General features: G+C 40.6%; 1 protein-coding gene across 4 annotated transcripts in view; it reads right to left on the reverse strand.

Moving 5' to 3' along the window:
* arhgap24 (Rho GTPase activating protein 24) overlaps positions 1-12,286 on the reverse strand; it is a 63,033-nt gene that overhangs the window by 13,237 nt on the left and 37,510 nt on the right. The window contains exon 1 of one of the 4 annotated variants that reach the window (XM_008326046.2): positions 8,256-8,393. The exons of 2 other annotated variants lie outside the window; for them this stretch is intronic. In XM_008326046.2, coding sequence (XP_008324268.1) covers positions 8,256-8,277 — 22 coding nt within the window. In that variant the 5' untranslated portion in view covers positions 8,278-8,393. Of the gene's footprint in view, positions 1-1,626; positions 1,920-8,255; positions 8,394-12,286 lie in introns of those variants that run through there. One more of the 4 variants, XM_008326045.3, reaches the window with a different exon arrangement.

Below are 12,286 nucleotides of genomic sequence, written 5' to 3' on the forward strand. Positions count from 1 at the left end.
AGCTGCAGACTGCTCTTTAAACTAATGGCTAAAAACAGGTGGGAGACAACAAAGGATCCCACTGTGCTGTAATTGTGGACATACCTGGAGCCCCCAATACACTTCAGTCTGACCGGCACCTCTGAAAAGAAGCCCTGTAAAACATCATCATGTCCATCCATGTATGTGAGCTATGATGGTTTAATTAAGTACGGATCAACAGCGCCGAACTAATGTCATGTAGTTATTTCATGTTCACATATTATATACCATGTTCTACTAAGAGAGAAATGGGAGGAATTTAGACCTTTTTACCCAGCAGAATTGAGAGAGTTAATAATCAGCCACAAACATACTGTATTTTTTGAATGACCAATGAACATATATTTCTAATGATCCAGCAGTGACAAGTGACTGCCAGATCTACACAGATTATGAGGGTTTCATGCCGAAGTTGCAGTTATCAGACCAGGTGTGTTCAGGTACCTTCAGAAACTTGAGAATCTGTCATTTTAGGGCAGTTTATGTGTACAATTCAGGACAAATAGTTAAAAAGATTATTTATTTTTTCTTCCCACCAATTTTCTGAGCCTCGCTAGTTACTTGAAAACCACTGGGAGACTCATTTGGATCACTAGATGTTTTGTGAATGTCACCAGAAGTCACTTAAGAAAATAATCTGAACTATATGGAGATAGGCAGTTGGTTTACTACAGTGTAATCTCTGTGCTAACAGCATCTGTCTGAAAATAAATTTTATATTTAAATGATTCAAGCAAAGGAATTCAAAGCTACCCAATTAAAATGATTGGATGCAAAACATATCCATTATCTTTGAACGTTACATGGCAGACCCACTGCTGGGTCTTCAAAATTATAGCAGCTTTCTACATTCAGGGCAGTCTGCAGAGTGACAAAACAATATGTGTACTCAGTGTGGAATAAATTTGTGGCAGACTTGTGAAAAAGTTCTCCCAGACTTTGGCTGCGGGACTTGCCAAGTGAGGGAAACAGCTGCTGCTGGCCAAGCAAACAACGCAGACAGAGTAACTACTGCGGTTAGCTTTAAATGACACAGATATGCGTCAGAGTTCTCCAAATGTGTACAATGGGATCATAAACGACTTTATCATTGTCAGTTCTCTCGGCCTCTTGTCTGCAAGAACCTTCTTGTTTGCATGCAAGCAGAGGCAAGTTGAGATTCAATATTGTGTCTAATGATAGTCTTCTCAGAAGTCCACACATCATAAATACCTCCAACGGAACAGGAAGTGACTCTATCAGCAACACTATAGAGCAAAGTGTCTGTCATATCAAAAATAACTCTGGTGATGGTGATTTACACACACTTCTATCAGGACACAGTGGAAACAAAAATACCCAGAGTTCCTTTATCAGGTTTATGACCCATTTCCCCCCAAATACCAGCTCGGTTTGATTCATTAATCCTACAAGCTGTAGGTGATCTAATCTTCCTGCAAAGCCCAGCTGTTTCAACAGAGCTGTGTGTAGTAAAGACATCTGTATACGTCTGAAGGAAACACAACCTGGAATTTAGTAGAGAGAAAATGCACCTAAAGGAAGTAACAGGCTCAAAGCAGTAGTCAAATAACACACCAATTTTTTTTTTAATTTAATTTTTTTTACCTTGATGTGACGATAATAAATCAGACGGACCATACTTTGGTAAAGTGTGAATCGCCTGATGTACGACTGCCATGCCTCCTCTACGCTCCTGTCTGTGACAATCCGGAAAGGAGGCTTCCTGAATAAGTAACACAGTCCTGGCTGCCTGGGTTAAGTTGAGGACGAGAGTTCCCAACTGGAGGAGCAGCTCTGCCAGGTTTTGGCCCCGGCTTAGAATGAGTGAGTGAGCACAGCTGAGAGGGTGTGAAAGAGAAAGGGAAGGAGGGCAGGGAGATTTGAAGAGGGGGTTGGGGAACACACACTCATGCACATATTTCTCTTGAGCACTGTAGTGAGAACAATGGGAAGATCTCTCTTAGGGCTGGGGTTTAAAAGGGTCATTGGTTTGACAGGGCACGACCCCATAAGCAAACACGGAATCTCCCATTCACACTGCAGTAATGTTTTCTCCCCTGCGTTCACAAACGTTCGGAGCACAATGATGTCGTAAATCTTAGGTTTTAGATAGGAAATAATAGCAATGTTGTTAGGTATGGCAGAATTAATGTGGGGGTGGAATTTTAGAATAACTCCTGGGCAACTGTTGTCTTCTAGTCTATAACACGAAGGGTGACTTCATTCTGGTAAAGTAATACAGTTTTCCTGACACCATTTTTAATTGTCTGCTCACCATTTCCAGATACCACCACCGATACTACTTCATGCTGGGTTTCAATAAATTAGCAATGAACTGAAAAGCAGTGTTACATAGGTGGCACGGCTCTGTGGGAAATAGGATGACGTACAGTGTGTGGGTGTGGGTGTGGGTTCAACCCAAACCACAGTGAGGACACCAAGAAGGAAAACGCTCACAGCCAGTTTCTTTTTTTTCTTTTCATTAACAGACGGCTGTTAAAATCCAAACTGAAACCAATATTTTTGTGAAACAAAAACAAAAGAGAGTGTTCAGACTAATGTGTGACTGTAGTCACATATATTAATAAAACTGTGGAGAAAAAAATAAATAAAAAAAATTAAATCCTGCTTTCTGCATAGTTACCATGACCANATAAATAAAAAAAATGCTGCTTTCTGCATAGTTACCATGACCAGCCAAACAGAAAGTGAGCAGAGCTTTAACACCTACAGAGCATTTCAACTGAAAATGCTGCTGCCTGCTTTTCACAGAGCATTTTAACTGAAAATGCTGCTGCCTGCTTTTCAGAGTGTGACTTAAGGTTAAGGTTAGGTTGAACTTTATTGATCCCCCACTGGGGAAATTATCGAGTAAACTGTGTAACACTTTTTTGCACATTAAGGTAAGAAGCTTAGGAGCGTCTTTAGGTGTTTTATTAAATTGCTCATATTGTATCAGAACAAATTCTCTTATGAATGAACTCCTAATGAACTATCAGGTTACCAATACTGGTAACAGAATCAGTGCATCCCAAAGCTGAAGAACCTTCTCAATTTTCCTTTGTCTACTTAGATTTAGAGTACATGTCTATCATTTCCATCCCCCTCTGAATCAATGGCACCTTCTATAAATGCATCACCATCCAGAAACTCTTGGTGTTCGCCTCCTCTTAGTACAGTTACTCCATATCATTCCAGGTTATCTATAAAAGGAGTCCTGTTTCAAACTGACCCCATGTAATGCACTGGCTCTTTCTCTCCCCAATGTCACTGCGGCCCTTTCCTGTCAATAGTCATGATCTGAAGGCAGACACCACAACATTAGTCTACACCTGAGTCCCCAAAGATACTGTCTGCTGGAGAACACAGGCTCCATAGAGTTCCTCTGGCTATCCATTACCATCTGACGCTGCCTAAGCAACAAAGTGAATAAGAGGGGGAGGTCAAAGGAGACAAGGAATGCTTGGCTCCATTGTGCGCCAACGGGCGCCCATAGGGAAGAAAGTAATCATGGCACCAAAAGAGGGAGAGTAATGGCCACATCAACTTCTCTTTGGTGTTAGAAGGCAAACATGATACCTTGTCTACATATAGTCTACAGCTACAAAGGTTAGCTATCACAACGCTGGCAGTCAGTGGTGGTGAGCCAATGGTCTTCAAGTTGTTAATTAACCTAAAGTTCGATACACTGCTTTTAAAAGTGATTCAGCCATAAACACACCTCTGCTATGACACGGTGTGAAAGATAAAGCTGCTGTTGAGTAGGTTGAACAACGTTGTCACGAGGACAGTCAGGGGAGTGTTAGTTTAGTCTGTCCAGGCAGGTGGAGGAATAGCTGTCATAAAGCCAAGTGCTTCCAATCTGATATGAAGCCAACAAAATGAACAGCTGCTGTAAATATGTTATTATATAAGTGGAATCGATTTCAGGTCAAACCTGACTTAATGTACGAAAGGTCGACTGGCTAATAAGTTGATGTGATAATTAAGCCTAATGTTTAGCGTCTAAAGTTATGTTAAGAGATCAAAACTTGGATTAGTCCAGATTAGAAAAAATAAATTAGGGGAGAATTGCAAATTGTATCTTCATCTTTTTGAACTTCAACCACGCGTTTATTAGTTGTTCATTCAGGATTATTACAAGTTCAAAACAGTCAATGGTCAGTGAACATCAGTCACAGCCCTGAGATGACAGCCAGCTTGCTTTCCTTGCAGCGAGTGGATATAAATTACATTGAATAGTGTCGTTGCAGCCAATGAAAATGTTGGCATTTGAGGACGTGGGACATCTCAATTTGTTGGATGACAGGAATAAGATCCAAATGCTGTGCAGTCCCATGTGTTAAAAATACTAACCTAACCTTCAATTTAGTTTAGAAACTTTTATAAGTAGATCTGAGGATTATAAAAACATGTTAAAGATAGCATTAGAGATTAATCCCTGAGTCACCGTGGACACTTTGAGGCTTGTCGCTGCCCCATAAACTTTCCAAGTGACTCTTTTACAAGACTCACAGCTCTGGTGGTTATTGACTGAGGGATTCATATCCTGCCTAAATGTTAGAAGTGTTGAGTTTTTGTTGAGGGCTGGCAGCTGTTGTCACTCGAACTCTCGCAGGCAATGGTGTGAGGCTGAATCATCAGCGATAGCAGCAGACTGATACTCCAGGAGAAGCTCTTGAAAAGGTGCAGGACATGGAGATCCAAGAGGAAAACGTCTACAGCACAGATCTCTTAAGTCAACCTGACACTGGCTTTTCATGCACTTTTAGCTCTGGGCATAATCACCACATTGTCAGGTGCTAATTTATGTTTAACAACCAGTTGTTTAGTCTGTCAGACACGATGAGTGTTTGTATTTTTATCTCTACATTCCCCGTGTCTCTGAATGCCTACGTTGATTTAAGTATATCTTCTAATGACAGATCACAGACCATGAATGACTGGTTGTGACACTTTGACCTCCACTGAAACATCCATACCTATTATATATACCTCAGGTTTGTTCTTGCACATTAAATGTATCAAACAGGTAACTTTTCTTCTCATGAACTGTTTTACCTGCCCTTGCCCAATGAAAAGTCGTGCTTTATTTTTGTTTTCCAAAGCAAAACAATTAAAACTGTCTTGAAAAACTGAACTAAATTTGAGGTTAATCTCATGAAACCTCTAAGAGAGAATCTCAGGAGTACAGAACCAAAAAAAGTATCCCAAAAAGACAGATTTCAAAAAGGTTTTGGAATGAAAGTAGACAGATCCAAAAACTGATAGAAAATGTGGTTTGGCAACAGCAAAACAGCTGTGTAGGCCTGAATTTTTAGATTAAGTCTGATTCTCAGATGTCTCAGAAACAAATTGGGAAAACTGGGAAAACTATTGAAAGTCTGGGAGCTGGTGTTTGATATCTTGATTTTTGTACTACTTCCTTCTGACCAGCCTGTGGAAATGAGAGTAAACTGTATTTTATCCTCAAAGAATGAAACACAGACTGGACTCCTACCAAAATGCCTGTTGCTTCACTCACTAATACCTTGTAATATCACCTTTCAGCACGATGAGGGTTCCAGGGCAGATGCACACCTGCACTCCCTACGGCTAAATTGGTGGGTTGTGTCAGCCCTGGGAGCCTTTTAGTCAGGGGTATGAAAAACCCAACAACAAGAGGCTTTATTGTGACTAATGAAGGCACTTTGTTGGTCTGCTTGATTCTACAAAGATAAATCTGATTCATAAAGGATGCATTCATTCATGTAGTTTGTGCCAATGGTGTGGAAGGAAGTATATAATAAAAAGTACATATTTGTTTTTCGTACCCGTCTGTGGTTCTGTAAATTCAGGAGTGTTTCAGACATTAATCATGTTTTTTTTATTTGCTTGATGGCCTCAGTAGATTGAAGTTAAACATTACTGTGATAGAAGGTACAGATAAATATCATCGCTTCGCGCAAGTTTTCTTCCACCACCTCCTACTTTCACCTAGTGACTGATTACACAGGAAATGAAAAGCGCATATTTGTGCCCCCCTCCCGCCCCATGTCCCCCACATAAAGAGCTTCACAGTCAGGTGATGATGTGCCATGTATTATAAATGATGTTTCCACTGACTCCCAAATATACCTGTGTTTCCTCACTGTCTGGTTTTCAGGGAACCCCTTCAGGAATATTAGTGTGTTGTCTAGTCTGCTGTCCCATTTCTCTATTGTTTTCTATGACAAATCTGTCCACAGCGCCAGAGCTGCAGGGCAGAGGAGCTGTGGTAAAAAAAAAAAAGAAGGAAGTTCAAAGAGAAAGACTTGTGGTGGAGAAATTGAGAGAAATGCTGATGGTGTTTTTGGCTCCGTGAGTGTTAGCGTGTGCTGTTTTCAACGTTTGCTGATGATGTTCAATCTGTTGATTCCAACAAACTCTTGAAGCCTTCGATTTAATGTTTGTATAATGTGTGAAATCTAAATGGTTTTCCATTAATAGATGGATGAAGAGTACTTTTTTTTAACTTTTTTTACTCATACAACTCTTGAATTTTTAAATACTGCTTGAAGTAATTGGGAAATAGCTTCAGTAACAAGGGGGCGCTGCAGAGTTCTGCTTTGCTTCCCTTCATTGTATTTGTGCTGTGTACAGATATTTTTCATCTTCCACCGACAACACAGACTAAAAACGACCCTTCTGTACAATGTCCCTGATTTTACCTCCTCATCTCACAGCATAAATCCGATTACAACACAAAGGTCGGTCTACACCTTTAAACTTCTTTTTCTAGTTCCCCAAATCCCATTTTCTGCTCTTCCTTATAGGTTCGGTTTCATTGGCTCCAGTGATGTTTCCCATTTCTCACATGAGAACATCTTCATCAGAGGGTCCACTGACTGTGTACCTGGACCTGTGGTTGCGGGAGTCTGGGCTGTTATCTACCTCAGGCAGACAAGGCAGGTGAAAAATGATCCAGCTATGAGATGATACTCTTTACTGAGCAGAATTCTTCGCCCACTGGCATGATTTTTGGAAGTGACATTCAAGCGCTGGTTCTAGTTAAAGTTGCTTTACTTTAAAAAAATGCAACAACTAAAGTCTATTATTTGATAAAGTCATGACATTTGCTGGTGTGTTATAATATAATTCTATTTAAAACTAAACTAAACCTGAAACTGAGACTTTTTAAAAACAAATTTGTACTAAATTGGTCTGTATAGGCATCCTAAAAAGATGCATATGTAATTGAGACTCTTTTAGAAAATTAATCAGCTTCTTCATTCATAATCAAGGAAGTAAAAACAATACTGTACTTTGTTGACAGCTGTTGACCAGAACCCAGTTGTTGGGGACCTCTAACCTATGTTGTTAATGAAATTTTAATATTCTTAAATACCTATGTTACCTATTATTTAACCTGCTAATTAAAACTGCATATCAATTTAAACCAAATAATTATAATGGTTAATTGAGCACACATTAATTATCTAGTGTTCAAGAAGATAAACATGAAAAAAAAGTCATCACATAAAATTATTTATTTATTTATTACTAGTGATGATGTTGAAAATGCTAAAGTAAACGAGCTAACATTTTCTTTAAACTTACGTTGAGATGTAAGCTAGCATTAGCTTTAGTCAACATCCATTTTAGTATAGAGTGATAACATTGCTCTAATGGTAATGTATTGTTAATAGTCAATCACACTCACCTTCAAAACGTCTGAGCAGAGGTTTGAGGCTACTGGTTTTGCCGTCTCTGTTATATCTAAATGTGGACCATTTCTCTAATGCTGGCATCGACTAAGCGAACACTGCAAATTAAGGAGCAATGCAGCAAAGCTAGGAAACTGCAATAAACTAAATGCCCCTGAAAAGCTGCTGACACGTTGTGAAAACACAACTATCTCTGAACCTCATAAAAGAACGATGAGAAAAGTTACAGATGAAAATTGAATTTTACATCACAAAGCTGCAGCTACGTCCCCGCTGGAATATCAGGAATGCAACTACCGTGAAATACTCCTGTGAAATAACAGCTGCAGAAGGGAATGGAGCATTATTGGTGAAACACCCATATCTGTTTACATAATGAGTGAGCAGCACTTTTTCTATAGAGACAAAATGTGATCTTTCATCCAGTCGCACATTTGTTCTGTTCTTTAAATTTTATAGTCAACCCTAATCTACAAGTTCACGATAAAACATTCCACACCACGCTGACCGGCGTCATTATCCATTACTCTTTTGTGTAAAGACACAGACCTGAGTTGGCGTTAAGCTCCATGGGCTGCAGAGGAAGACGTGCCCTCTCCTTGGCTGAAGACTGACTGAGAAAGAGCCACGCTGTCGTTGATGAACACCGACCCTCAGATCACACCTCTTCATCTGTTCCTGTTCTGTTTCACCGACAGGTTTGAGTCCAAACACCACTGCACTTTTCTACTGTCCTTTTAAAAAACCACCTATACTCTAGTTTTCTCCTGTAAGCTCATTTAACTGTTTTGATGAAAACTTCAGAAAATGTCTCTACACCAGAATCAGCTGAGGTCAGGACAGGGCAGGGCTGGTTTGATTGCCTTTCCTGAAAACCATTCTTCTGTCGAATGAGCTGGAAAAGCGGTGGAAGAGTTGAAGCACTTTTGATGACAGAGAGAGAGAGAGAGAGAGAGAGAGAGAGATTGGCCGGATCTGAGTAAGACAGCAGACTGAAGGCAGGAGGGTATGTTTCTGCTCGGGTCTAAAGTAGCGTAAGAGGTGGAGTGGGTGTACTGGTGATGGAGCAGGAGGTGTGTGTGTGTGTGTGTTGCAGGGTGGTGGTTCGGGTCACCATAAATCAAGCAGAGTGGGGTCCGGGTCACCATAAATCAAGCAGAGTGGGCACCCGGCCAAATGACTCATCCGCAGCGCTCTATAAATACAGCCATGCAGGGTCGGAGGGGCCGCTGCTGATCCGCCGGTGTTCTCCCTTCTTTCAGGAAGGTCTTTAATAACCCTCCTTATCGCTTTTCAATCTCACCTCGCACTTGTAGGCCAACCACGCAGCACTGACCGCCGTTACGTTGACTAAGCGAGGCCCCTGTGAACCTGTAACCCTCCCTGGGTGAAGCATTCGATTCAGACAAGACAGGGAGGAGATCCTGGGCAGACGTTTGAACGTTTGTCCAAAGACACATCAGTTTACATACCAGCGGTCCAAACTTTCGAGTGTCCCAAGACACCGACGTGCTGTAGTAGTGAGACAACGTCTTCAGCGGAGGCCCACATGTGCCCTGGCCGAGACACGGCCAACTTGATACATGTGAGGAGTGGGGGAGTTGGAGTTGGGTGAGGGGCGGATGGCAGACGTTGGTATGTGACATGTCACATACCAATTTCTCCAATAAGGCTGTTATGTAAGCCCCGGCGCTCCCTGTCCCGTCCCCTCTCTCTGCGTCCTGAGGTGGCTTGTTTGCGGGCCTCAGTGCGTTTCCTGCGCCGGATCTTTCTGCTGTGGTTTTTCTCACACACGCAGGAATAATGACACACGCACATGCGGAAGGAAGACAGAGGTCTGGAATTGTCTGGAATTCCGACAGTACGGGGCTGACGTCATTGTTAACGGTATGCAGCTTATTGTTTAGACGTTCCCGGTTCCTTAACCTCATGCTTTTTGTCACAAAACGTTTGTGAATATGGAATTTTTAAACAGTTATATTTTACTGTGAGGAATGACTCGTTCAACTCTGTAACTGCTGTTCGTCATCACATCACACAAAAATGCACTTTGAAAGTAGGTGAAAGCCTTTTTCTAGTCTGTAGAAAAGTGTGAGGCGTTAATGGAACATCTCTCTGCTGTTATTGCTCTGCTCTTTTTCTGGTAGTTCAACAGAACCATTAGCCACATGGCTGTAACAAACCACTCATTCTGTCTATATGTTACAACAACTACTAACTTGTCAGCTCCAAATCTGGCATTAAGGATTAGAACCACATTTTCTCAGCAAGATTTATTTTTTTTAATCCAAGATTGTGGCTGAGACATCGACCCAGAAGGACAGACAACTCCTCTGTATCAGTGTCTTTTCATTAGAGGTCACCGAACTCAGTTTCTTTGCCTCTGTGACCTTGACTGCGACTCGAGGACGCGTTATTTTGTGAACTACAGAATAGAAACAAGTTGTTATTTATGTGCGCTGACTGCGACAAGAAATTTTTATTTTAAATTGACTCATTTAGGTTAGACACCTGGTTTGTGTCAGACCAGCCTAATCGAGCTCAGAGCAGTCAATAAATCTACGTCTTTCTTTGATTTCTTAAACATGAATCATCATGATTCATTATGAAAATGCAAGATTTGTCATGAGAAATCATCATGAGAAATCGACAACTTCACTGTGATTAATTGAATTATAAATAGTCATCCACACCCCATTGTTAACCACTGAGGTGACATGCAAAGAAAGGGTCACACACACAAGTTTTTTGAAACGCAGACACACATTTACAAATGGTGCTGTCGTACTGTGGAGGTGCTGATGGTGCTAAGGTACTCATTCCCCCCTGTAGCCCGATCCTCCCCAGGCCTTGTGCCATAATGAGCAGTCTGAGAAAAATCCTCCAAAGAAAGGGAGGCATCCTTGAAAGTTCAGCGGCCAGTGACCAAGGTTAGATGCCTTTCTAATGTTTCTCGTCAGTCAACCAGGTTTCCCTGCAGGACTTCGTCACAGACCGTCAGCCTGCAGCTACACTCGGCTGCAGTCCGCAGTGACCAAGGTTAGCTGCCTTTCTAATGTTTTGTTTTCAAATGCTCTCGTCAGTCAACCAGGTTTCCCTGCAGGACTTCGTCACAGACCGTCAGCCTGCAGCTACACTCGGCTGCAGTCCAGGTCATTGTGAAGATGTTCTTCTCTTTCCTCTTCTGACACTAATGTGTGGCTCTGACAGATTGCTAATATGTCACAAATTTGTCTCCACCACTTTCCCTGAGCAAAATGTTCAAAGATGGGTCCAGTGGGTTTTTGCTGCTTCAGCTACACCCACTCCCTCCTCATTCTTTGGATACCAAATGGTTTTCCAGAAGATGATCAAGGACATTTCTAATAGAACCCTGCTGTTATTATGAGTTCTGTTCTCCACCCAGACTTCGGCTCAGCCAACTACAGGCACCAGACCCTGTAAATGATTTTATGTGAAGAAGAAGAGAGAAAAAACCCAGACTGTTTCCAGAGGACGTCCTATTTTAAAATGACAGACCTGTGGTAATGTAATCCACCGCTCCTACTCCCACTCTTATTGTTTTTATTGTATTTTATTTTCTTTATACCTATTGTATTTCTTTTTTTTAATAAAACCCAGCATCAGTGTGGACAGCAAAGAAAAGAATTTCATTTCACTGAGAAACTTTTTCTTTTTTTCTTGTACATGATGATAAACTCTTTGAACTTGAACTCAACCAGCTCTGGAGTCAAACTTCCTGTTTTTCATGTTGCTATAAAACAGGATTAAAGTGGGTCAGTGACCTGAGTTATTACTCTTCTACTTCATTATCAAAAAATACATGCAAATTAAGCTGTTTTAGATATGTACTACACAACAATTAAAAAATATATGGAACAGTTTTTAGAAGTTAAGAAAGTTTTTAATTAGCAGAGAGTCCTGGGTTCGATTCCCAGAGGAACCACATGCCCAAATATGGGCTAAAGTTCAATTTTTTAAAATTCCTTTGAGTGTACACTGTTCATTCATAAATTATTAATCAAATGTAATTTAATATTATACAACAAATTGATTAAAGAGGTAATATTGTAAAAGCCCATTAAGTAGTAGTAGTCATTCCAGTAATCCTATATTGTCGCTTTTAACATTTAAATTTACTGCTAAAATGAAAATTAGTTATAAAGTAGTTGTTCAGAAAATAAATCTACATTTTCATCCTCTTCTGGAATTGTGTTCCAGTATAAAATACTCATAAAACATAACAGTAACTCGGAGGATGCAGGGTCTTTAGGTCACATACAGACATATATACACCATAATACTGTATAATGTGGTGCAGCATATTTACATGTATCATATCAAAAGAGAACTATTGATTTGAACATTTGTTGGGTCGTGGGTGGAGCTCTGCTGTATTATTCCATAGTCATTTCAAATTCCAACCTCAGCACATTACTGCAGCCGTTATTGATTCTTACATTTGCATGAACGCTGCAAAAAGAATGGATGAGCTTGAACAAGTAAATAAGTTCCAGGTCGTTGTATGTACTGTAAGAAAAGTGGAAAGTTAGAGTCAAGTGTTGGTTGTATCATTAACC

This window comes from Cynoglossus semilaevis, chromosome 14, assembly GCF_000523025.1.
Source record: "Cynoglossus semilaevis isolate Cse_v1.0 chromosome 14, Cse_v1.0, whole genome shotgun sequence".
Lineage (NCBI taxonomy): Eukaryota > Metazoa > Chordata > Actinopteri > Pleuronectiformes > Cynoglossidae > Cynoglossus > Cynoglossus semilaevis.